Source organism: Onychostruthus taczanowskii, unplaced genomic scaffold (genome assembly GCF_017590055.1).
Source record: "Onychostruthus taczanowskii isolate IOZ18803 unplaced genomic scaffold, ASM1759005v1 scaffold55, whole genome shotgun sequence".
In the NCBI taxonomy this organism is placed as follows: Eukaryota; Metazoa; Chordata; class Aves; order Passeriformes; family Passeridae; genus Onychostruthus; species Onychostruthus taczanowskii.
Window position 1 is genome coordinate 4,390,358 of NW_024503124.1, and position 26,668 is coordinate 4,417,025.

At 44.4% G+C, this 26,668-nt stretch overlaps 2 protein-coding genes across 7 annotated transcripts in view; both read right to left on the bottom strand.

The window, feature by feature from the left end:
• EML6 (EMAP like 6) overlaps positions 1–8,246 on the bottom strand; it is an 87,190-nt gene extending 78,944 nt beyond the window's left edge. For both annotated transcript variants that reach the window (XM_041417246.1, XM_041417247.1), the window contains exon 1: positions 8,042–8,246. In XM_041417246.1, coding sequence (XP_041273180.1) covers positions 8,042–8,238 — 197 coding nt within the window. In that variant the 5' untranslated portion in view covers positions 8,239–8,246. The remainder of the gene's footprint in view (positions 1–8,041) is intronic.
• Positions 8,247–17,073: 8,827 nt separating this feature from the next.
• SPTBN1 (spectrin beta, non-erythrocytic 1) overlaps positions 17,074–26,668 on the bottom strand; it is a 115,174-nt gene continuing 105,579 nt past the window's right edge. For all 5 annotated transcript variants that reach the window (XM_041417216.1, XM_041417220.1, XM_041417217.1 and 2 more), the window contains exons 32-36: positions 26,172–26,235; positions 20,985–21,223; positions 19,571–19,744; positions 17,728–17,770; positions 17,074–17,438 (exon numbers count right to left, since the gene is read on the bottom strand). In XM_041417216.1, coding sequence (XP_041273150.1) covers positions 17,223–17,438; positions 17,728–17,770; positions 19,571–19,744; positions 20,985–21,223; positions 26,172–26,235 — 736 coding nt within the window. In that variant the 3' untranslated portion in view covers positions 17,074–17,222. The remainder of the gene's footprint in view (positions 17,439–17,727; positions 17,771–19,570; positions 19,745–20,984; positions 21,224–26,171; positions 26,236–26,668) is intronic.

The window sequence follows — 26,668 nt, forward strand, 5'->3', positions numbered from 1 at the left end:
AAAAATTACAAGCTATTAAAGGAGGCTTCACATGTCCTTGATAGCAGTTCACATATCTACTTGCTTTTCTAGCCTCTTACAGTTTTCCTGAGCAAAATATCCTTTTTCCTTCATTCTTTTCACCCAGGCCAGATAAGACAAGAGATGTATTACAGCTAATTCTTCAGTACAACCCTAAGGTAAGAATTACAATGGACAAGCTCTGCCTGGGAAGGGATCAGCCAAGAGCCAGTCTGAGGGCTCCTTCTGCACTCTGCTCATTCTGCAAACAAAACTAAAATGATATTTTTCATGCTGTATTTTATGTCTCTCACCATTAAGTCAATCTCCTTAAAGGAGAAAAAAAATTAAGTCTGAAAATCTGATAGAAGCCATGGGAAAACTAAATATGAAAATAAAACTAACAAAAAACACAAAGCCCTCAAAACTCTATGTTCTTGGCTAAATTCTATTTCAAAGGAAGAAATTACTTTGTGTCTATTTTCTTAAGATTGAAATAAATTATAAAATTGCTTTCTTCACAAAACTATTAGCGTCCTGCCAGGGAGGACCTGAATTTATGAAAAGTGATTTTAAAAAGGATATGAGGAAAACTTAAAAGGATAAAAGAAGAATTTTTAATAATCTGAACTGTCCTTGCCAGAGAGGAGGTAAGATGGAAGAGAGATGAGCCTAAAGCAGATGTGAAAAATCCTTAAAAAAAGGTGTTCTTCCTTCACTTAATGGAACAGAAATAATGGGAATTAGCTCTTTTAATTTATTCTTTGCAAAAATTTTCTGCCACAATATGAAATGTCAAATATTCATTTGAAATTAATTTGAAATATTTATTTGGAGATCTGTGATACAATTATATCACACACTCTATATTCCAAAGAGTCCCATATCCAAAAGGAGACCCCCAAAATTTTGAGTGCATTCTGAATGGCATGACCTGTGATACAGAAACCAACTGATTAAAGGATGCAGTGTGGGAAATAAAAGGAGGAGGAAAATAGTACCACTATTTAACAACATTAAACAATCAAAAACCTCATCAAGTCTCAGAGAAGAGAATGGGAGAGCATATGGAAGGTCACAGTGCTCTGTTGTGCATCTTTTGCAAATGCCCAATGAATTGTTACTCATGGCCACAATTAATGAAAGCTGCCAGACTACAGAGTTATGTTAACCCAACGTGCAGCTAAGATGAGAGCAGTATTCCTGGCTGGGATTTGAGTGGGTTATTTGTTCTTTTTCCTGGCTGGGATTTGAGTGGGTTACTTGTTCTGAGTATCTTTTGTAAAATTCTCTTTTCTGCAACCCCATAACCCAGGTGCAATTCTTTAAAACTTGGTTCTGGTATTAGGATGCAAAAAGTGCCTCCCAAGCAAAAGCTGGGGCATGTCTGGAAACAGTAACTCTGGGTTAGCCCTCAGCCCTACCAAGCCTCACCACCCAAGCAGGGCAGGTGACAGCAGAGGGACAGCTCACTGCAAGGCCACAGCCACACACCCAACCAAACCACAGAGAGCTCCCTGGGGAAAGGCAGTTCCATTATTTCCCTCTTGGGAAGGAGGGACTGTGTTATAAGAAGTGCAGCACAGAGATGCCCATCCTAAAGCAGCTTGAGAACCACACAAACCTCTTCAGTCTGACAAGCAAAAGCTTTAAAATGGTTCTTTCAACTAAAGACAGCTTTCATAAAGACTCAATATAATATCCTTTTAGACACTTGTGGCTGCTCCCAGATGCCACATGTTTTAAATAACTGAAACAAACCCCCCATGGAAGCAAAAGGCCAGCACATATGCAACAAGCACTGCATCTGCATGAGATCTTGAATCAGGAGCACAGCTGTATATTATAAACTTGTTTCACAGCCATTAAGAAATAGCAGTTTCATTGAACAGCATTTCAATATTTTTTAAAATAAATAATTTCTAAACAGATGAGAATCCCTCAGGATCCTAGAGGGATCAGGAACCTGCTGCAGACCTACTGCTAAAATCTCATTTAGGTGCAGCCACACTTGCACATGTTCAGCACTGGTGTGACCAGGGCCAGAGGGCAGGACCCAGTGGCATCATCTCTGATCTGCTGCCAGAGAGAAGCCACACAGAAAGCTCAACTTTTACCTCACCATAGATTCCAGCACTGGGAGAAGCCAAAAGGTCCTTTAAGGACCTCACAAATAGTGCTCAAACACTAGAGAGATGAAAGGAAAAGTTAAAGAAATTTACATTTAACACTTTTTCTGGTCAGACAGCAGCTGACTGTGACTAACCTGCAGTTGAAGAGCTCCTAGGATACAGAGAAGGAGGCATGCTCTGCCTAGTCAGGGTGAAAGCAAAAGGGCTCCAGCTTAACTGCAGGTAGAGCTGCAAAAAAACTGAGGGTGTATTTTGTCTTTTGCACTACAGTAAATTTCTAAAATAAACTATATCTCTTTAAAAACCAGAAAATTCTTCTTCAAAAGTATGGCTCATCTTGCCCAAAACTATTATTTTGCAATTAATATTTACAAGTAGTAGGAAACTACCAAAGTAAATGATACTTTCAATATTTATCTCTGCATGTGGATAACAGTTTCAGAGGACGAGGAAGCAAACATTTGGCATGAATAGATGCCCAATTTTCATGTGGAGGCATCAATATTAGTATGACTACATATAAACTGCAGTGCCAGGCAGCAATTTTCATGTAGGGCTATGCCTTGAACATTCAAGTCTGCGACAATAATGGAGGCATGCAAAATTCCCTATAAAAAAATCCAGTAAAATCTTTTGCAGCAAGGAGTGTTAGGCAGCCAAAATAACAGGGTTGCTGTATCACTCTGAGAGTAGCCTTTACTTTATATTCTGTTTTAATTACTGTCATTTTAGTGCATTTCCATCCATCTGTCACAGAAGAGAGAACAAACTTCACCGCCAGCACCCACAGAAGTTCCAGCAATAATGTTAAGCACAGCAAGGTTCATTGTGCTGCTGGAACACTTAAAGAAGATTGACATAAACACACACTCAGCCTCAAGACCAGACCTCCCTAAAGCTTTAGAGGTCTGTTCCCAGGCCTTTATAAATATCACCTCTGAAGGGGAATTTAAATGCAACATGTCTCTTGGACAGCAAAGCAGACAACTAGATGTTCCTGGGGTAGAAATGCACCTCATGAAAAACAAGCTGATCTTCCAAACAGCAGTCTTTAGGTGGGAAGAAAAGGAGGCATTTTTGCTCTTTACCAAGGTTCCCAAAAACCTGAGCAGTTGGAAAGTCAGCAAAAGACCTTTTTACACACCCAATACTTGGAGCTGTAGATTTTTTTTTTTTTTAATTTGAAATTAAGATAACTCATATGAAAACTTTTTCTGTGAGTTTTCATCCTGGTAAAGAGTGATTACACACAACTACCTGACTATCATGACTCCTGGCCATCTGAAATCAAACTGAAATAAAACAAGCAAAAAATTGCAGACACTTAATACATAGGAAATGAAAAAAATATTAAAAAATTAGGTTTAGACTGCTCTGGTTAAAGGCTGTGGTTAAGTGATGATCATTCTCATCAACATATAGTGACAAATGCCTGCTGAGTTCCTCTCCACTTTTCACTGATCTCAGTATTTCTAGATCACTTTCAATAAGATACTGTAACTGTATATTCCAACACATCTGATGCATTAATACAGATATTTAAGAAACCAATTTGTAGCAGGTCATGCCCTGATAAAGACTTCAAACCTAAGCACAGCACAGCACTCAAGTAGAGGCAAAAGAGGCCACTGGAACTTCATGGAATAAACAGCATTTTCCCCAGGTTTTCCAGCATTGAAAGCAAAGGAGGCAACAAGCTGATTAGAGGAATTTTTATGGGGAACTAATTCCTTTCATCCAAAACTCATCTAACAACTTGCTGCCTCAAAACAGTCCCCAAAACTCTGTTTCACCCCAGGTGTGCCACGTCTGTTCAGTTTGGTTGGCTTGGTGGATGCACTGGTGTAGCATCCACGTAAGAAAGAGGGCTGGAATTTCTGCTGTTGAAAATCTCTCCTAAAATCTCTCATTTAGGTCACTGAATCTCAGCACTCGTGTGGGGTCACCTCGGGTGTCTGAAGTCCAGGGTTAACCCAAGCTGCAGACAGTGCAGCTCCCATGCACTGATGATAAACAATAACCACAGTAACCTGAACACCACTCCACAACAGCCTCGGTCACTATCCAAATGGTGGCAACTGAACAGAAATTAAAGTATTTTAGATCCCTTCAAGTAAGTATAACCCTATGAACAAAGATATTATAACACATGATTTTAAATAAAAAATATGAAAGTGCAAATCAGATCTTCTGTCTCTGAGGTTTTGATTCGCATAGCTCTACAAAACAAAAATCCTGGAATTATATGTACTGTGGTCAGCAATCCAAACATCGCTTGAAGCATATCACTCCTCTTTTCCCCACAGCAGCAAGACAAGAAATCCACATCCTGACACATATCCTATCTCCTGGAACGACCCTTGTGGAGAACAAGCCAGGCCTCCAGTGGCTCCCACAGCCCAGAAAATCCCGTCCCCGCTGCCGGGGCCGCGGTTTTAATCCCAATCTGTCAGCGCAGCCGCACCCCCAGCACGCTGAGAGCAATATTCTGCTAAATCCGACACCGCTGGTGCGCTGCGAGCAGCCTTACATAAACAACAGCTCTGGGATCCATGGATAACAGCAGGGCTTTGCAGGTACTACAGAGACCTGGGAGAGGGAGCGGGCTTGCTGCCTCATGAGAGACCAGCATGGAGGCAGCCAGGATGCAAAACTGCTTTTGTAAGTGCATAACGTACAAAATATCAGATTCCACAAGAAACCAGGGTGTGTAACAATATAACATATTCAGGACAACTGTTCAGTACTGCAGATATTCATGGAACTCGAAAACAGGGAGAAATAACTTTGTCACTACATCACAGGAAAAATTTCTCAGGGTTAAGAATCTCTGTTCACAAATGACTTCAGAAACAGATAAAATGAGTTGTATTTTAAGTGATAGTGAGAAGTACCTCAATGGGTTATAATTTTATTTTTACTGTTTGCTGTGGCTTTTACATGCATAAATTGCAGAAAAATTATAGGAAAGAACTGTCTCCAAGACTTAAATGAGAGAAAAACAAGGATTGATCTAACTGATCCTGTTCTACAAGTAATGCACAATGTTAAAGTAAGGAAACCTGTTCTTTTGGAAGTGTTCAATTACTGTCAAAGCCAATGCTCTGGAGGTTACTCACAAACTCCTCTGCAAAGCAGGGCTCACTCAAAGTTAAATCAGTGGTTCAGGACCTCATCTCCTGCTGAAGTTAAAGGAGGAGGTGCTGGAAGCCCAGCACCTGGTGGTGGCTTTGCACAGAAAACAGGACAATTCCAAGCTCCCTTGTTCCTGCTCAGAACATCGACCTTATTAGCTGAGTGCAGAACATTCAGTTCTTGTACAGGCAGAACTCGCCTTTCAAATGTGACTCTTGGAAAAAAAGTAATTTCTCCAATACAATAAAATTTAATCCAATACTTTCTGGTCTGCTTTAGCCCAAACTACATTATGTCCAGCTGCATTATCTTGATGCAAAACAAGAGACAGAACGATTAATCTTGGAGAACATATTAAACATACACACCTGCCCTTTTCACCAAGGACAAATATCCCCTCTCATGACTTCAATAAACACTTCAAGGTAACACACAATATTACTTCTGAGAGTCATGGGCTTCTCATCTTTTTTTTTTCAACAAAACAGCATTCACAAAACCACAAAAAATTCACAGAAGGAGGTAACAGCAGTCCTTGGAAGCAGATGATCTTCCCACTTGAAGGTCTCCTAGTCTCAGTGATTCACGGAATTTTACAAAATCCAAATTTTCTGTTTTAAACAGTGTTTCAAACCTCTTTAGAAATTACAACCTGTTGGACTGCAAATGCACACCCTGCTGTTTAGATGCTGATCTCAAGCAAGTAAATCCCAACAAACCCAGAAAAACTGGCTAAGTACATTCATCCATTCGTCTCAAATGGATGAGAGCTGTGAAGCTTAAAATGTGAGAATTTACATTCCCACATTTATTAGCCATATCAGCAATGACCACACAAGGCATCATCTACTCTAAAGTGCTTACAGTGATGGGATATTACGTCAGCAGGGACTGCACAGTGCACCAGTGGCAAAGGAGGCAACCACCAATGCCACGGTGCAAACAACAGAATATTCCAGCCACTCTGGGTAGTCTGTCCTTCCTAAAACCCCACGTGGTGACAGCAACAGTTCTTGGCCACTAGGAGCTGATCTGAACTGTTGCTTGGCTTCTGCTCATGCCTTCTGGACTCAAATGTTTCATCCTTTGTGGAAACTACAGTTTTCCATCAGCATTCTGATGGTGTTGCAGATCAGAAACACAACCCACCTTTCCAAAGCGTGAGCTGGACATTCAGCATCACTCAAGACACAACTGTTTGAACACAGGGTTCTAGCTTCCTTTAAAGAGCCCGACAGGCAGAAGCAGTGTCAAAGTACAAATGTGAGACATTCATTCTTTCTCTCCCAGCTGTACCTTCTAAACATGACACTGCCAAAAGCAAACTCCTAATGTGACAGGTCTTAAAGTAAAGGGTACAGAAGCTGCACAATGCATATGGTTTGGGGAGGTAGGTGCTGTCAGGTATTATAAAAAACATTCAAACATAAGCACAGAAGTACACAACTCTCTACATGCATTATACTTCCTGTACCAAAGAATATCAAATTTTATGTCCATACAACAAGTAAAACTTTTAATTTCATGATCCTGCAGATGTCTCTAAAATACTGACTCTTCTCTGAGCAGCCCAGTGTCTATTTTCAGCAGCCTTTTGGAGCTGATAATACCTTTGGAACCAAAATAAACTTTGATGCACATGTACTGTGCTTGATGAAATGCTGCTGCTTTAATGCATCCTGGAGAGGGGGAGAAGGCTGCTACGAGGATACACAGCAGCCAAAAGCTCTTCCTGGGAAAAGTGGATGGCTTTCTGCAAACAAAATTGTGTGGTTTGGTTACATTGTCAAAACTCTGGCTTCAGCAGATGCTTCCACAGCACTCCCACACCATGAGTCACCTGGGACTGTTCTGGTTTCACATCATCCAGGAAACGCTTCATTCATGCTGAACTGGGTGAACAGGGAGGGCAGCAGATAGCTGTGCTCAGAGGAGTGGCATCACCAGGCAACATCCTTCATGAGGATATTCTAGGCTCAGATTTCTCTCACCAAGTAGTAGCTACATTAATTTTATATTTTACTGATGTAAATTTCTGTATTCTGGACAGATTTATTTAAAGACTACCTTGAACACTGTAAACTGCATTTTTGTTTTGCAAGGTGCAATAAAAATATCAGCATTTCTGTAGGATGAAAACATCAATTAAATCCACTTCTCAGGCAGAATTTGAGAGAAAGGAACAATGAATTGGACAGACGAGGAGCAAGACCTGGCCATCTTGCACCAGCATGTGTGGGATTTTTTGCCTGGAGTGCAAACAGCTGAACTTGATTTTGATTTACATTTTCTGGATATTAAAACCAGATTAGCTTGAGCTACGTGTCAGATTTATGGCACTCTCGTGCTGAGATTTGCTGAGGGCGAGGAGAGCTACACCTGCCTTCTGTACGAGGTCAGAATTGATGAGCTGGGGTCCCAGCTCTGGAAACATCAAGGTACTGGAACCACGATTTTGCAGCACTGTTGCACTGAGATCTTCCCAGTGCTGAAATGAAGTGCTTTGCTTTTGGTGCAGTGCAATAGAAAAATTTAACCTTCCCTCCGTTATTATAGCAATATTTTCAACCTTTGATACAAAAGAATGATAATCAACAGTATCTAGAGATTCATCTCTCGCAGAGATTGCTGCTAACAAATCTGAGCTGCTGTAAAACGGCAGGTGCAAGCCGAGCTGTAAGAGGCGAGGAGGGGGTATTCTGCCAGCACGACATTCTCCTCCCTTCCCTTTAAACCCCACCCCACCCCACCACCAGAGAAGTCAGCCCCCTTACCTGATAATATCATCGTTGTGCCCGAGGAAGAATTTCTGGCTGTGCTCCCTGGTGTTGTAAACCACGCCGACTCCAGCCACGAAGTACACCACCTCTTTCCCTGCCGTGTAGTACAGGTTGTTGCGGCACTGGTGGCCCCGGTAGCCGTACACCCACTCCAGCCGGAGCTGGCAGCGCGGAGCCGTCCGATCCGCCATGATAACCAGCCCCCTGCCCACCGGCACACACAGCCGAGCGCCGGCCCGCCTTCCCCCGGCACGCTCTCCCCTTCCGAACGGCGGCGATCCCCGCCCGCCTGCCGAAGCCTCAGGTGTCCCTTCCGCGCGGGGATGAGGATGGGGATGGGGATGGGGATGGGCAGTGCATCCGCGGATGCGGGATGCCGCCGCCGCCGCCGCCGCGCTACCGCCGCGCCGCCACCATCATCTGCTGCCGCCGCTGCCCAGGACGAGCCGCCGCCGCTCCGCCGCCGCTGCGCGACCCGGGCAACTTCTCGGGGGCACGGAAACACACCTACATAAGCGGCAGACCCGGCTTGTTTTCTTTCCGAAGGCAAAGTAACTTCTGTGCGTCACCAGCACCACCTGCCAAAGTCTCCCCGCTGCGTCTCCCGTGTTGCTCCTTCTTGGCTTCCTGCACAAAGCTTCCTGGGCGCTCTTCTTTTTGACATATCTACCCTCGGGGCCAGGGCTGGAAGAGAAGAAAACACAAAACCCGTGCGCTAGAACCGCAGAGTGCACCTGTGTTTAAAATGCAAAGGGACGAGGGAGCTCTGCTTGGATGGGGAGCTCCCGTTCCATGAGGGGAGATCTCCTCGGATGGGGGAGCTCTGCTTGGATGGGGGAGTTCTCCTTGGATGGGGGAGCTGCTCTTGGATGGGTGCTGTGGCTGGTCTGGGGGCTTCTGAGGCTTTTCAGCAGGATCCAGTGCTCCGAGTCCTCATACAAACCCTTTCTTTCAGTATCATCTCACATACAACATCCAGCCTAAATATGGGAATATTACCCACACCTTTCCTCACCCCCAGCAACTGAAAACTTTCTCCTTTTGGAGTCTATAGCAACTGTGTAATTAAGACAATCTTATTTTCCCGTTTTCAGTCACAAAACACTCCAAGTCACCACGAGATAGAGGGGACTGTGGTTTTGTTTGGGTTTTATTATTATTATTATTATTATTATTATTATTATTATTTGTTTGGGGTTTTTTTTTCCTTTTTTTTTTCCCCCCCTTTTTTTTCCCCCACTGTCATTCTTTGGGATGATACTATAGGGAATACATCTCTCTTGCCTTCTGCTTTTCCTGAAGCAGCATTCATATTACCATTATCTGTCGAGCTTGCTTGCTGCATGTCGGTGGTAAGACACCCACTGCTTTATAGTGTCACTGCACAGGAGCCCAAACCCAGCCCTCCAGAAACTCACTCCAGAAGGCCACAACCGCAGGGACGAGGATGCAGAGGAGCAGAACCAAACACCCATTTGCAGTGCACAGCGCCAGACGGACGGGAAGAGCGAGTTCCAAGGCTGACGGCCCCTGCACCTTTTCCCACACAACACGACCGAGCTGAAGAGCGGCGTGCCGCCACCGCTCGCTCACGGGCTCACAGCGCCGGCAGCGCTTCGGGACACGGCAGAGGGACACCCGCCCTCGGGGGAAGGCGAAGCCCAGCGCTTCGGCAGCCGCCTCCAGCAGGAGCCCGGCCCCGGGCGGGCGGGGGGCGGCCGGAGCCCTCACGGCGCCAGCCCTGAGGCGGAGCCGCCTTCCCGCCTCACGGGGCGCGCGCGGGCGGCGGCGCGCGGCCGCTCCCGCCCTCCCTCGTGAGGGGGCCCGGCCCTGAGGGAGCCGCGCGGCCCGGCCCAGCCCCGCTCCGCGAGGCAGATTTAGGGAAAAAAAACCCCATCTTTCTGCTTTTCCCGTGTGCAATAGTCTTCAAAAATCTCACAGAATACAACCAAATTCGCACTCACGTTTTTAAACTCCTTCCCAGCAGCCGCTCACCACATGCACCCTGCTTTATCATAGAATCTTGGAATATTATGAGTTGGAAGGGATCCACACGGATCATCCAGTCCAGCTCCTGGCCCTGCTCAGGACACCCCAATAATCCCGCCCTGTCCCTGAGAGCGCTGTCCAAGCGCTCCCGGAGCTCGGGCAGCCTCGGGGCCGTGGCCATTCCCTGGGGAGCCCGGGCGGTGCCCGGCACCTTCTGAGGGAATGAGGGAAGAGCCTATTCCCGATCTCCAGCCCAAGGCTCTGACACAGCTCCAGCCCGGACAGTGCCCGGCACCTTCTGAGGGAATGAGGGAAGAGCCTATTCCCGATCTCCAGCCCAAGGCTCTGACCCAGCTCCAGCCCGGGCAGTGCCCGGCCCCTTCTGAGGGAATGAGGGAAGAGCCTATTCCCGATCTCCAGCCCAAGGCTCTGACCCAGCTCCAGCCCGGGCAGTGCCCGGCCCCTTCTGAGGGAATGAGGGAAGAGCCTATTCCCGATCTCCAGCCCAAGGCTCTGACACAGCTCCAGCCGTTCCCTCGGGTCCTGCTGCCCTGGTCACGGGAGTGAAGAGATCGATACCGGCCCATCCTTTCCCACCCTAGTATTATTCAATGGAATAATTTCCATGTGATCACAGCTTTCTTTTTACGATTTTTTTCTGTTAATTATCTAATTTACGTAATAAAATTAATCAATATGACAGACAGGCTCTTCACCTATCCAGCCAGGACAAATGAAGAACTAGTTTCAAGCCTCTGCTGCTGTGGCTGTCATTTCTGTGTGAGTGAAGGCAGTCAAGCTGAACATTTTATTTAACCCTAATTTATAACCTGTGTTTTTTTGGGAAAAAAAAAAAAAAAAAAAAAACACCAAAAACAAAACAAAAAACCTGTGAGCGAAGGCAGTCAAACTGAACATTGTATTTAACCCTAATTTATAGCCTGTGTTTTTTTGGAAAAAAAGAAAAAAACACCAAAAACCAAACAAAAAAACCCCAAAAACGTGTTATCATTATTTTAGCAATTACATACACTAGTCATGAATGAACACCCCATAAAAACCTCAAAGAAAAACCTTAAACATGTGGACCAACACAAGTTCAGTTTCATTCATTTTTCTATAATCTGTACTCACAAGAATTTGGTTATTTTTTGATGGTGGTTGAATTAATTCAATTAATTTAAGCATGAGGTTTTGTGTAATTTTTTTGCAATTAAACAAAAAGGCATTATTACTTTCCTATTAGGAGTTGTCTTGTTGCTGAGAATGTTCCTCAATGCTGCAGCCTGCTGTTCACTGTCAGCACAACATAAATATCCTGGATGCTCTCATGGGCTGTTTTTTGGGTGTTAATTCCAGGTTCTGGAGCCCTCAGCATCACAAAGAGAATGGGAGGAGTAACGCAAACTAAGATAAAGTGTGAACCTAAGTTAAAAAAGGAGGAGTCTGAATATACTTCCAATTTCACATAAGTGTAAAAATGAATGTTTTAAAATATACTGAAGAACTTCATTAAGAGACATAAAAATTGATAATAGCAGCAGCATTTTTCCTCCTCATTGTGGAAAGGAGCCCATTGGCTGGGAACACATATCCTGTGACTTTACTACTTTTTTATTTTATATATGAAATGTAAAAACCAACTAATGTAGCACCTTGGACAAGTAGTACCTGAGTGACAGTCCCCACTCTGGCAAAGTGACCATTTGCTGCTGATGTTGCATTTTTTGAGGGCTTTGGGGTTGGTTTTTTGTTTTTTTTTTTTTCTTTGGTTGGTTGGTTTTTTTGTTTGGTTTGCTTTGAAGCAAGCCTTGTGTACTGTTGCATTTTTTGAGGGCTTTGGTGTTGGTTTTTTGGGTTTTTTTGTTTCTTTGCTTGGTTGGTTTTTTGTTTGGTTTGCTTTGAAGCAAGCCTTGTGTAGAAGATGCCAGAAAGCACCACATCTCAAATGAACTCCAATCCTCTGTGATACATCCTGCCCACTCTGTAGATATCCAAGAGCTGTGATTAACAATGAAAACTGAGGTTTTCCCTCCCAGAAACATCTGTCTTATGTCCCAGATCTCTGCTCCACAAAATAGCCTTTATAACCCATGTTTTTATGGATGAATGTACAGCAGATGCACAGAGATGGCATATTAATTGGTATTTCAAGATTGGTACCTCTTATTTGAGCTGCAAATACTTTTTGAAATTATATAAAATCCCTAATAACTCAGGGGAGGGATCAGAAGCAGGAGCTGTGATCTAGTTCTGTTTATTTGTTGCCTGGTATTACATTAATCCAATCCTGACTGATGCCTCTCGGTGATTTTACAATTTAACTACAAAATCATAACAGGGGAATTGGCTCCAAGCTCTTATTCCTTGTGGGCAGAAATACTGATTTGAATTAATGAAATGCTTGGATCTGGCCAGAAACGGTGTTAGGAAAAAAGGAGAAAATAAAAAATAGAGCCTTTTCTATCCTCATGCCCATTTCGGAGAGACCTGGCAGAGCCAGCCTGGAGGGAAAGTCCTGACCAGCCATGACAGAGTGGTTCTGCTGCTGTCCCAGAGCTGTGCAGGACAGCCAGGAACAGCAGATGGATCACACCTACCCATCACACCTCTGCACCCTGACACACAGCCCAAGGTACCCCAGACCCCTGTCTCACGGGGTACTGCCTGCCTTCATCCAGCCTGGGGGCTGCCTTTCTGCCAGAGCTTCATGGAGCCTCAGGGACCGATTTAAAATCGCTGCAGAAAGCTTGATCTTCGCACAGAATCTCCTTTTTTCCTGCCACAGCAAGGATGGTGGAGCTCCTCACCTTTCTGTATTCTGGCTGCCATACTTGACTCAACTTCCCTCCTACGACGATTCAGCTGAGACATGTCTAAATCTTGCCACGGGTTTACATAATTCCTTAGAAATCTGACTTTGTGAGCGAAGAGAACTTGGATCCGAGCTCTTCGTTCCCCCGAGCTTACCAATCACCCTCGGTGTGCGGTGCCGGTGGCAGCGGCTCCGCCGCATCTCCCTGGGTACAGTGACCTCTCATGGACGGTGCTGGCACTCGGTGAGCAAGGGACAGTTCTGCCTCAGCTGGGCGTGGGAGGAGAGGAACAGCGGTAGCAACAACAGACTTGTAACAAAATTCGTGTTAGCCCCAGATAATTTTTGCCGTTACAACGCAATGAGCCACCCCAGCGTCTCATCTAACGGAGAAAGAGTATTGTGCGACATTCCTTTCTTTGGAATAGAAAGTAAATGATCTTTCAGACACAGACAAATGTGTATTCGCGCTGCACTGTAGCTGCGGTGTTCGCCACCACCAGGCTGATCAGCTGGGGGGTGGTGCTGAGCAGGGGAGGATCCGGCAGGCACCAAACGCTTTCCTTTCATTCCACAAGGAGTCAGAATGCCGAGCAGCCCGTTCGGTGTCCCCGTTCGGTGTCCCGGGGCTGCGGGCGGGCCGTGCTGCATTATGACACACTGCGGATGCGCCCACGCGCGGCTCGGGCGGCGCCCGGGGACGGCAGCGGCGGCGCTCGCCAGCCCCGCGCCCCCTCCACGGCGCCGCGCCCGCTCCCGGGGCTCCGGACACGCCGCGGCCGCTTGCTGAGGGGGCGGCAATCCACGGACAGGGCCGAGGTGCGCGCTTCTTCCGGTAATTTCATTCTTAACAGTAATCACAGGCTCATTTTCTGATTATGCTTTTTTTAAATGAAAAGGACTAATGGTTGTTCCCATTCATTGGGATTTAAGTTTCTGTATTTCTTCAGCCGCCTGTGATTAGCAAAGGTAGGAAAAAACAAAACCAACAAAAAACAACAACAAAAAAAACCAGCCACCAAAAATAGCAAAACTCTCATACCTGCAAGTTATTTATTGCAAAGGTAGATTCTGAAAGACCGTACCCATTTAAAGTCTGAGAAGTCAACCATAAGAAAGAAGACCATGGTGAAGGAAAAAAACATCTAAACCAATATTTCACCAGGACATAATAACAATGAAAATTCCTTTATTTTCCTTAACCATTATCATTAATCTTCCTCATACAAAGTACAGCCTAACCACAGAATATATTCTCTGTGCAGAACAGATGGATTAACAGATTATTTGCATTAATCTAAAAGAAAACCCTCCCACCAACCCATACTGAATTCTTATAGCTAAAGAGTGCTGGATTTTTTCCCCACATTGTGCTCAATTTGCCTGGATATGGGAAGGACCCTCTGACACTTCCCTCAGCTTAGAACATGATGTGAGGGTCCCTCCAAGATGGAAAAAAGGAGACTGACCTGACTACAGGACAATTCCTTTTCTTATCAATGACAAGCAACACAGCTGGGAAGCAGTTTGTCTTAATTAATTTTCTTTGAAAATTTTCAGGTTCTGTATGACTTCTGCACTGTGTCTCCAGAGGAAATATCACAACTTAGGTACAAAACAGCTGCAGTAATGTGTACTCTGTACTGGAAATCCTCACCCTTCAGTGCGGCTCCAGGAGGAACAGAACATTCCATCTGTCAGAGGTCCAGCCAAGGTCACTGGTGCAATTCAGAAAGTGTCACAGCCATTTCCGAGCAGGTGACACCGGTGGGAGTGACAGCCTGCTCCAGTTTCAGCCCCATTTCCATCACCCACCTTTCAGTTCCCTCTTCCCCTGGTATTTTCCAGCAGCAGTCCCTCCCTTCACACGGTCCAAGAGATTCCCTCACTTCTCTCCCTCCTGCCCTGGCACACGGGTGTGTGCTCTGACCTGACTTCTCTGACTTGGCTCTGTCCAGGGAGGCTCCTCCTGACTTCTCTCTGCTTCCTGAGGCTCCAAGGCTTACTGGGATTCACTCCTGCCCCTCAGCAACTTCCAATCAGTCCCTAAGCAGAAAGGATTTTTATTCAAGTCATTCTTGGGAACAGCTTCCAGTAAGGAGTGAGACAAACAAGAAAACAACTCTAAAGGCAGTGTTCAACCAAATCACTACAGAACCACACACCACAGGCTGTCGAGATCCATCTGCCTGACTGCTCACTGCACCAGCTCAGTTGAAGTGACACATATGTAAGGCATCAACATCTCTGTGCACGTTAATCAACTCAGAAAATGGTTTCATAGTCTCTAATAAGGCTAAACTTCAGCTTTTTCTAATGTATTAAATTTTACATTTACATTACTAGCAGTGTTAGCCTACATTTTACTAATAATTAGACTGAACAACATACCATTACAGAGTAAAAGCTTGTGTACATGAATACTCCATTGTTTAATAACCAAAAGCTTTGGAAAACAAGAAAAACCCAGAGAACACTGTACACTCCATGAAAATAATTTAAGACACTGTATTGGTCACATGTTCAGGAAACTGTCACTTGGAAACACGTGAGTTTGCAGTTTATCTGCTTTCTACCAAAAATAATATTTGAGTGGATTTTAACAATCACAGTACATTAAAACCCGGGTTCCTTGCATTTCATTGACTTTAAAACTTATTGGAGCTTCTTAGAGCTATTCCTATTAGATGGTTCCCTAGGTGGCATCCAAGGTAAGGAAAGGATGTAAGCACATGAGCAAAAGGTGGGCAGGAAGTTGGAGACTGGTGCTTACTCAAAATGATGTCCTTTTGCTGCCAGCTGGAACATGGAGCTTTACCTCCATCGGGTAAATGTTCAGGGAACTCCATTGCCCAGCCTCTGCTGTGCTTACTCCCATCCACTCTGCCGGTTTCACTTCCCACAAAAAGTATCTATATCAGAATATTTTTCAAAATATTCATTTAATTCCTTTTCTCTTTATTTTTGGCACTTCATTTGGGAGGCAGGGTAAAAGGGAGGGCAGGTGGGAAGTGAAGGGAAAGAAAAGTGGGAAGAGAGAAAACAACTATTTCAGAATGAACTTTCGCACAAAAGAATGGGATTACATTTGAAGACATCACTTTCAGTGCACAGGAGAGATGACATTTTAAAATAACTTTATTTTTGATCCTCTTTCAAAATTATGATTTAACATTGTCAGAAATGAAATAAGAAACTTACCCAGCATATTTAGTTTTAAAAGCATTTAATGACATCGCATATATTTAACAGATAGGGTAAAAGTCTAGAGGTACAGTTCGATACAACTGAAAGCCAGTTCCAGTACTACTCTTGACTACAGGCCCAGTCATTGAAAGTTCATTCCTATTAAATGTAATTTTTGATTGTGCAGTAAGATGAAAATTTTTCATTACAATAGTTACAGTGACAGAAATGCACACTATGTATCAAAGAGCAAGGTAATGTAGCAAAATTATAACACACAGTGCTGCAGCTGACAAGCAAGTAACCATTTGAGTAACATTACTTTTCCAGTAAATGCTTCAGTTCCACTTTTACACTTATTGATGATTTTAAAGGGTTTATTATACATCTAGTCTTATTATACTTTGTACTAGAATTATCTGAAACATACAATATAATGTATTTCGGCAAAAAAAAAAAAAAAAAAAAAAAAAAAATTAAAAAAAAACATTTTTTAAAAAATTACCCTTACAGCTTATTTAAAACTGTACCAGCCTGTTAATCCATCTTGAACACCAACATTCTTATCTGTCGTACTCGATGCGGGGACGCTTCGGGTGGTGTTAAACAAACCTTGGGCTGTGAGTCAACGCATACCTGCACTCTGTTACAGCAAAGAGAACACACTACTGTTTTAATTCCTGTTAGAATTGCAGGGGAAGGCTCTACTAGCCAGGACTCAGCATAACAACCTCAACTGGAAGTGAATGCCTTTGAGAATTTGTACATTGCTTTCTCATGTGCACAGTAGATTCGAAAGCACCGCTGCCTTGCATACCAATAGCACTAGGAGTGGGTTATTTTCCAAGACAGCCTCACAAAATTGAGGAACAGTTTAAATATTAAGATCTAATCTACATTAACTTCATTTAAAAAAAAAAAAACAAACAAAAAACCCAAACAAAAACAAACCCCCAAAACCTGGTCCTCCCTCTCCTACAGAAGCTGCCCAATGCACCTCATACGTTTGTAACTTTAGATTCTTTTTTTTTTTGTTGGCTTTTTTTATTTTAAAACGCTCTATAAATAAAAAAATGTCAATCACATTGAGGAACATGAGGCACAGAGAGTAACGTATTGGTTCTGAGCTCGCATGCTGGAATTCCACTGGAACGGTCAGAGAAGTGCAGTGTGTGGAGATGGAATTCACTTCTTTTTACCAAAAAGGCTGAATCTTTTCTCTTTGTCTTTCTCTTTGTCTTTCTCCCGCTTGCCAGGGCTGGACTCGCTGGTTATTGTGACGCTGGCAGGCAGGGTCTGGGCACGGCTGGAGGCTGGAGTGCTCTGGGTGGTCGGGGACACTTCGATTTTGTCCGAAGAGATCGCTGATGTGATGGCCTGAATCCACGTGTTCATCTCCTCCTTCAAGAAGCCCCAGAGGCACAAAAGTGTTACAACCAGCACGCCCCTCTGACTCCCGTGACAGTGCGGAGGGGGAACGGACACGGGTGGAAATGCAAGGAAAACCAGCCCCAGCTCATCCCCTCAGGCTGTGCACCTCCAGAGACACCTCCTAGAGGCTGTACCTGAGCAGCCCTGGGCCTATGCATCACCCACACACACAGTGCACAGCAGCTCTTAGCAGCTGCTTCTCCCCACGGCACAGCAGCACAGACAGCACAGTAACAAACCACAAGAAAAACACACTTACATCGTCTTTGGCTTGGAAGAGGTATTCGTTGCCATCGGTCAATCTGGAAAGAAAACACCATCACAAATTAGCTCAGTAGTGGTCACAGTGTTTCAACTCCTGCTTGTTTGGCTCCAGCACACAAGCAGCACACAGGACTGCACGGGACAGTGCCCACGTGCCAAATGCCCCCAACAGCCCCTGCTGCAGCCACACACGTAGTAGCTCTGGGCTCTGGACACGTTCAGGGTGGTGCTCGTGTTCCCATGTGGCTGCTGGCTCAGTATTTGCTCTTTCAGGTACATCTTTTCTCCTTTGCAAAACACATTATCAAAGTTTACTCAATACTTTCAAAAGAAAAATGTCACAGGCAGCACCCAGAGTTTTCATGGCTCCTGGGAAATCCTGCAAAATTGAAGGAAAATTTTGAAAAAAAAATCCTGCAGCTGCTCTGCTCTCGTAGCTATGGTGGTGCTGCCTCAAGGTCCTGCTCTGAGTGTTAGTGATGAGCAGCTGCCTCTCCTCACAGTGAATGCCAGAGTCTCCCTTCGTTTGATTCCAGGTGGTTTAAATGGCATACATTTAACAATGTGATGATACATAAAAATGAAAAAACAACTGAATATCACCAGAACAAGCAGGAGGCAGGGGCAGCAGGAGCTCTGCTGCAGGTTTCCCCATCTTTCCCAACAAAAAGCAAGCATTTAAAAAACTCTTTATGAAATGAAATTAAGGATTAAATAGTAAAATAAGAGTGCTTGAGTAGAGGAAATATCTACATGCAAGTATCCAAGGGGCCTGATGCAGGTGACGGAGCACTGGAAAAAAAGGGCAGTTGTTTTTTCTGCCTAACTTTGGATTTGGAACAGCATATACTTCCATTAGCAATTCAGAGAGGTTTAAAATAGTCTAAAGGATGAATCACATAGCTGCAGGCCTGTCTTCAAGAAAGGTACATTTCTCTAAATATTTGCTATATATTTCCACATATATTTTCTACAAGCAAATTTTCCCCATATAGGGATTCTCTGATCTTTAGAGGATTCCTGTACCAATATAAAACACCACCACCACCACCCCTGCTCTGCCAAAAAACTCCAAAACACCTGTGTTGGAATACGTGAACCAATCAGTTCATAAAGTCAGTCTTCTGTGACAGGATTACCTCACAGCTATGTAATGATAAATATTTTTTAACTGTTGGCACAAGAAGATTGCTCATTAAACTAAAGTTTCCCAAGGAAAAGATTTTTTTTAAACTTTTGAGCAACAAGCCTTTCACATATTTGAGTGAAATGGTCTGTAACTATATATTACACCCCATAATATGTGATATGTGTTCAGTAGTCTCCTAAATTCATACTGAAAAAATTAAACAAGAGGCTTGATAGTTTCCCAGGGAAAAGCCTTTTTTTAAACTTTTGAGCAACAGGCCTTTCACATATTTGTGTGAAATGGTTGTAACTATATATTCCAGACCTGAATATGTGATGTGTTCAGTAGTCTCCTAAATTCATACTGAAAAAATTAAACAAGAGGCTTGATTTGGAAAAGAGCAGAACCATGATCACTGCTCTCCACCAGTTCCAGAGGGAGCAGCTGAAAAACCCAGCACTGTGAAATGCAGGCCCCCAGCTGCAGGCACACACATCTGGTCTTGTCCCAGATGAAAGTGCTCTGATTACTGCAACACTGTTCAGTGCTTGCTCGCTCTGATGAACAGCCCACAGTTCAGGGACAGAAGGAGCTTGCTCAGAAAAGCAGGTGCTGCAGTTAACATTCATGGTCAGCTCCTGGGCTGGGTTTCCCAGTGAACACACCCACCATGGCTTTCCCCAGGGGCACAGCACTGCCCCAGGTTTACCTGAGCTTGAACACATGCTTCTTCTTTTTGTAATCGACTGCTACTTCGCAGACTGCGTCCTTCAAACTGACAGGGATCTCGTTGTGGTAAGGGATGCCAGAAGCAGCAGCTTTTGAGTCCTTGTAGAAGCCCATCTCTTGGTTGTTTATGACACAGTACACGTTATGCCATGACCTTTGAGACATGGGAAACAACAAGAGCAGTTACAAATCCAATGCTCTCACCTGCAGAACTGGAAAAACCAAACACCATTACTTCTGTAAGATAATGGAGATTGGTTGTGTGAGGATGTGAATACAGCCTATGCTGTCCCATGAACTGCAGACAAGGAATTCTTTCATGGAAGCACAGTTTCCAGACAAAAGCCAAAGGGATCTGAGATTCCCAGAGCTCCCTGTGACAGCACATCAGCCTGTCCTCACAGTGGGAGGACTGTTTGGCAGAATGGGTATTTTGCATTCTTGAGACAGAAAATGATTGACCTTTTAATGGCAGTGCTCTGTTGTAGAAGGAATTCTCACTGTGCTGCAAAATGATGAATGGAATGGAACGGACTGTGTGTGAAATCCTTGATTGACACAAATACTCTTAGTGGCATCATCCACCTCGTTCTCTAATAGAACGGTGAAAATTAGCAATTACTGGAAAGAGGAATACCCAGACACTGGTACTGGTGGCTGTCACTGCCTCAAAGGTGCTGTCTGGTGTGAAGAACTCCAGTGGCACAAAAATCCTGGTACTGCTGTACTCATTTGAGATCTCAGCTCTGCCAAGTGCTTTGGCTCCTACCAAATCCCACAGATGTTGCTGCAGCTCAGCACTTGTTATGAACATTTCCCTTGTCAGCCAAGTTATAAATCTGGTTTCAAGAGTTGTCTCAGCTGACCCCAGTCAGCTTTTTCAGCACAGACAAATCTCAAAGTTCTGCCTGTTTGAGACTTGCAGGACATTCCTTAGGAATGGAATTGACTATGGTACACCAATCGTCCTCTGTTCATGCTGAGCAGATTACAGAGTAGGTGGAAAGTGGTAATGTGCAAATAGAAAATGTCAGAAGAATATGAACATTTCTAGTCTCACACCTACGTGGTTTTCTTTTCTTGTGGTAACATACAACTTGAGAGATCTGGAATCAAATCCCACTACTGACACAAATCCATCATGTGGAGTGGGAAATTCGTGGTATCTCTCTGCCTCAGTTTCCCACCTGACAAATGTGGCTAACGCTGCCTTTTGTACCAACTATCTTCAGACTGCAGCTCCTCACATGCGCTGTTCAGCCCTGCAGCCCCACCCCTACAGCAACAGGAGCCTGGGAGGTCTCTGGGAGCTGAAAGAAGGCTGGAGATGGTTGTGTGCCTTCTTGGGCAGAGCCCCGGGCCGCCCTGCCCGTGTTGCACATCGGGCACTGTACCTGCTGGAGGCTTTCTTGCTGTGTGTCTCCCACTCGTGCTTGCGGTGCAAGAAGCCCTCCATCTGGGCTGAGGGGATCTCCTGCGTTTTGGCTGGGAGGGTTGCAGCAGTCTGGGCCTGAACGCCGCTCTTGGCTTTGCGGTCTGACGTCGGGGAAGGAATGGGGCTGGACTCTTTGGAACTCGTCCTCTGTTCTGCAGCTCCGTTGACCATTTCGTTGGTTTCTGCAGTTTCTGCCACCTAGGAACAGTGGAAAACACGTTCAGCCAGAAAGCTCCCAGCACTGAGGCATTCTGCAGTTAATCTGTCTCCCTGCACAACGTGGCTGTGTATAAACTTTGCCTGGACAATGACACAGGCCAGTAAGTTCTTTCTCGCACTCCATGAAGACACAGGAGGCCAAGGAAATTAGGAGGTAGGAATGGATTAGTACCCATTTTATAGGTGGAGAGATGGGAAAATAAAAGCAGCTGAACATCAGTGTGAATTTTACTGTGCTTTGCTCTGCTGGTCAATTCTTTTATATATTGTTATTCCTAGAATGAGAGCATTTAATTCCGTTGCTAAGTACTCAAATGTTTGGAACAGTAACAATCACACTTTCTGCAAACCTAGAGGAACAGTAGAAGTTATACACATCAGCCACCTTAAGTACATTTATGGCATTACTGGGGCATTAAAGGTCCATAAAAGGTATTAACTATGAGTCAGCAGAGAAAGATGTCACAATCGCCCAGGAGCATTTACAAAAATGTGTGCAATTGATTTGTTTCTGTAAAAGCTCCTTTCCCGCTTTCCCCAGTTCCCCTAGTGACACAACAAAATCAAAACATGCAGAAATTAGAAAGATTACACCATGCATCTCCACCATCCCAGTTAGGATATTGGATCGTAAAGACAAGGGGAATGAGGTCACGTGTCAATTGATCGAGGTCTGGTTCAGACTGGCGTTATTAGGTGGATTGGATTTTGGTTAAAGGAACTGAAAACCACCACAGTCACACAGCATCACACAGCTATTTACCCCCAAACAAAGACAGAACCAAGGCCTTGCCCATCACTTGCTTTGTTGGTCGCGTTGCCTGGTGCACTGGGATCGATAGCCTAGAGAGCAGCCGTGTTTCCAGCAGCTCTCACTGGTCAAGCTGGCGACGTCTTCAGGAGCCATTCATCCAAAAATCATTTAAATTGGAATCCTAATGGCTATAAGCTTTTGAAATGCAGCTTGGTCCCAGTTTTTTTTTTTTTTCTTGTACCATTACTTTGACGTGTAGAGCCGTTGGTAGCAGCTCAGGAGTTACACAACCAGTGTGTAGGATTATTATTAGCAAGTTACTAAAGCTCAGTGCTGCTAATGCTCTAGTAGATTACAAACATTCTGGACTGGTTTTATGCAGACAAGCAGGTTTTTGTGAATGGCACAATAATTAGACATTCCTACTTCTGCACATGGCCTGGACAAATCAAAAGCAGCCAAATTATTATGCAACAAACTCAATTTTGCCACCATTTGCTAGAACTTCTTACACCTGCCCAGTATCCATTATTGTGCCTCACACCTTGAACCTCACCACTGGCCTATAATGATCTGAGTGTCAGCTTGCTCTGACCATGGGAAGGATTGGTTAACTGCCTTTAGCAATCTAAACCTCCAGAGTACAGACACTATGCCCTTAAACAGAGAGAGAATCACAGCTCACATTGCACTTCAGTCAGATCTGGTTTACCCTGTCCCTAAAGACACATAGCCTTACACTGCTCCTTCACAATTAGGATCAATCGAAGCCATCAACCCTCACTACTTGTACCCAAATCTCAAAATATAACAGAAATGTTGCATTAAAGTGGGGGAGAGGGTAAATAGATGAGGCTGAAGTTTATCCAAACACTGCCAGAACACAGGTAATGGAATGAACAACCCCTGAGTCACCATTCATCACCCGTGTCAACCACCCACAGCCAACAGATCCCTTCAAGAACAAGGAGAGCCATTTGCACACCTTTCTGTCCACTGCAGCTCCTGAACCTCAAACTCTGCTTTGCTGCTGGCTGGAGCCCTGTCTGGGGGACCTGACACCTCTTACCAGCACTGAGGAATCACACAACCCACAGGAACTCATCTCCACAACTTAAATAAACTCCCCAGAAATACCTGGCCCCTGCACTGACACAGAAAGCAGTGCATTTGCTGGAGCAGTACCAGCCAGATGTGAAAACAGGACTGCCTTGGGGGTACCTAGAACCTCTAATCTGAGGTAAACCAGACCAGTTTCAAACCAGCAGCCACTGCACAGCTGCTCAACATATTTTATAGGAAATAATATGGAGTTCAGTGCTGCAACCCCGTGGCTTTGAAAAGTAACTGCCAACTTTATTACACCATCAGACCTGCACCTTCTATGTCAAATTCTACCGGTTGTAAAAGGGCTATGAAAAGCTTTTCTGATGCTCTTTCAGGTTTTATTTCCTTTCACGTGTTATCTACAATTAACAGAAAACAAGCAAAATAAATCATGAACGGCTCAGCGAAGGATGTGTCATGAAAACGGAGAAAAAACAGGAGCTGAACACACTTTAATGGAAACATGCGTGGGGCATGCGGAGACAACGCCACGGAGGACAAACAGCAACAGCAAACTCCTGTTACAACACAACAGGTCTCGTGTACATGATACAGTTCTCTCAGTGGGGCCTGAGGGGTTAGTTGGAAGTGCTTTAGTGGCTACAGGCTACTCTGGAAATCTTTAAAGCAGGACTGGGACATGCAACAAGACAGGTGGTGACAATGACACAGGAGCCCCTTTGGGTTTCGCAGTGCTTGAAGCAACATCTGCTCAGTTCATCGACTCAAGGCTCTGCCCCACAGATGAAGAATCAGATGATTTGCCTGGTGCAGATGCAAAGAGATGCCAACCTCTAGGCTGTTCTCTCAAAAGGACCTTCCTAATGTCTTTGGCCAGACCCAACGGCAGCAAAATATAGGCAAAATCCTATTCTTCTAGTGCCTGAAATGATGACCTTAATCAATGACTTACTTTTTCTTCATTGTCATAAAAGTGGAATTTTTATGTGTGTACTAATACAAATTTTAAAAATCTATCTCTATAAATTCCTTCTACAGACTACTTTTTTCACCAAAACACATGTGAAGGCTCTGCAGATGGTGGAGTCTGAAGCTACAGCTACCCTGCCCTGGGAACTGACACACTTTCAAGGCACAGGGCAGCCACCAGAGCATCCCCATAAATGGAATTTTTAAAAGCATTAAGAAGCTATATGTTGTTATCCTGACAAAAGAAAAAAAAACAAAAACAAAAGAACAAAACATGCATCATGAAGTGGAAAGACAAAAGTACAGTTACTGAAGCACATCCTTTCAATCACCGCTCTCAGTTCACAAGCTCAGCCCACACAGAACAATCCAGCTGCACTGCTCAGCCAGTTGTCAGAAACCAAAATTCTGACCAACAGCAGCACATCTTGTGCCTCACTGACACAGCTCTGTACACCCAAGGTATTGCAACACAGGACTCAACAAACTGAGCTCGGAAGTTCTCATGGAAGACTGAAGTGCAGATGGCAAAGATGAACATGGAAATGCATCATGTAGCATGGCAATAAAATAAAATTTCAAAAGAAGCAAACAGGTGATGTGTAAGGCTGTGCTAACCAACAAGATGGTTATCTGGGATGTGCACCTCACATTCCCTGCCACAACTGTAGAGAATTTACAAGCATTAGAATGTGCAATAAGCTCACTTCAGGGCTGAATACTAAAGAAGAACCAAAAGGTCTTATTTCCAGAAAGAGAAAGGAACTGCTGTGTACTGGGGAGCATTGGCAGAGTGTGTGTGCAGACTCAGACCTAACTAGGATGGGCTTCTTAAAGCCAAACTTGTGCTGAAAGGCATTTCCTGCCAGAGCCCTCGGCTGGGACTCGTGTTTGCTCTGCAGCACTGTAAGAGCCCTGATATCCACAGATCCCAGCCTGCCAGGAGCCTTTCCTGCACTGAATGTGACCCCAGAGGGCCAGGCTCAGCAACAAAGAGAAGTGTCCTTTCACTCAAAGCAATAACTGAAACAAGGAGGCTCTGCAGGAAGGGGGTGGGGAGGGGAGCCAGATTCAGCTCCTGCATTGCATTAACTCCAGGGACATTTACTGGCATTGTCATGGCTGCATGTGAGGATTCTTGGCATGCATCCTGACTCCACTGGGACACCCCTTGTCAAGAAGGAGCGAGTAAGGCATGGAGCATTCAGCCTGCACCTATGTAAAATAAAGAGCTGGGATCTTAGTGTATTTTATTTAGTTTTTAAAGGAAAGCATCATATCCTCTCCCCAAGGGGTTACACTCTACTCTCATTTACACCCCTGCCTCTCTGGTGGCCAGAAATAAAATTGCTGAAGTACCAGCTGGACAGGACTGAGGCCAAATGGAGCCCCAACACAGCAAGATCACAGCTCTGCATGAGGACTAAACTCCCAGATAAATCTAGATACTGGTTTTGAATGGTTTATTTCACGTTTATTTGTCTCTGCAGTCAATGAGTCCATTCTGCATGGAATGTTATACAAACTAACCTTAAGGCTTTTATTTGTCCACAGTCACACTCCCCCCCCTCCCAGCCCTTCCTGCCCAGCTCACTCATGTGGATTATCTTTGGCCTGGTACATAACTCTTGCTAATGCAGCTGATTTAATAAAGTTGCCGTGCTGAGACCTGTTAGTATAACTCGATGCGTCATACCTGTCAGGTCCTAGTGCTCTTCTTCATTAGGATGTAATCTCATTACATCTCAATTACTCATTTAAAGGACGCTTTCGCTGGAAAATCTTAATACTATTAGCGACATGAAAAACTCACAGTAAATAACATGAAATAAATGTGTCACCTTAAAGCAACTGAGTGTCAGTGGGGAGATTCAAATAAACAAAGATCAAAGTGAAGCAAATATATGTCCAAGGGGCTGCTAATTAAATAAAAGTCAACTGATGGGAAGGAAGAGAAAAGCAGCAGGGAAATCTGAAGCCAAAAGATTAAACCAGTACCAGTAAACCATACTGAAAAAAGGTTTCTGTTGCTGCAAGTGATTCTGTGGGTCACAGTCCAGACCACGAGCGGTCATTGGCTGTCCGTCTGCTAATAAAGTTTTTGTAGTTTTGGTAGGTTTGGGAGCGGTAACTAACCCGTGGAGATTCCTGGTCTGAGGGCAAACCGTTTTGGGAAACTTGTTCTCCTTTTGTTCCATCCCTGTTGGAGAGAGGAAGAAGAAAAGAAATTGCGTAAGATTCTTGGAAGTGACCCACCTTGTTCAACAAAATGATATTTTCTTACAGAATATTAATTTAAGAAATCCAAGCATGTTCCTAAAATCCTCAGACCCGACTGAATAAATCCAGAGTGAAGTGAGATTTAACCTGACTTTACTGACAGTTACTTTACAAATAAACCTTCTCTATCACATAAGCAATTTCATAAATGGCTTAAAATCTGTAAATGATGCTCATCAAAGAGAAAAGGCAAGTTGATTCAGAAACTGCAATTCATGGCCCAGGGGACAAAAGCAGCATTCCCACTTTTGGGCCAGGGATGCCTCAGCAGTGACAACCCGAAGAAAATGGGAACTTGGCACAGAATTCAGGGGTTTGGGAGAGGTCCTGTGCCCATGAACCACCAAGCCTTC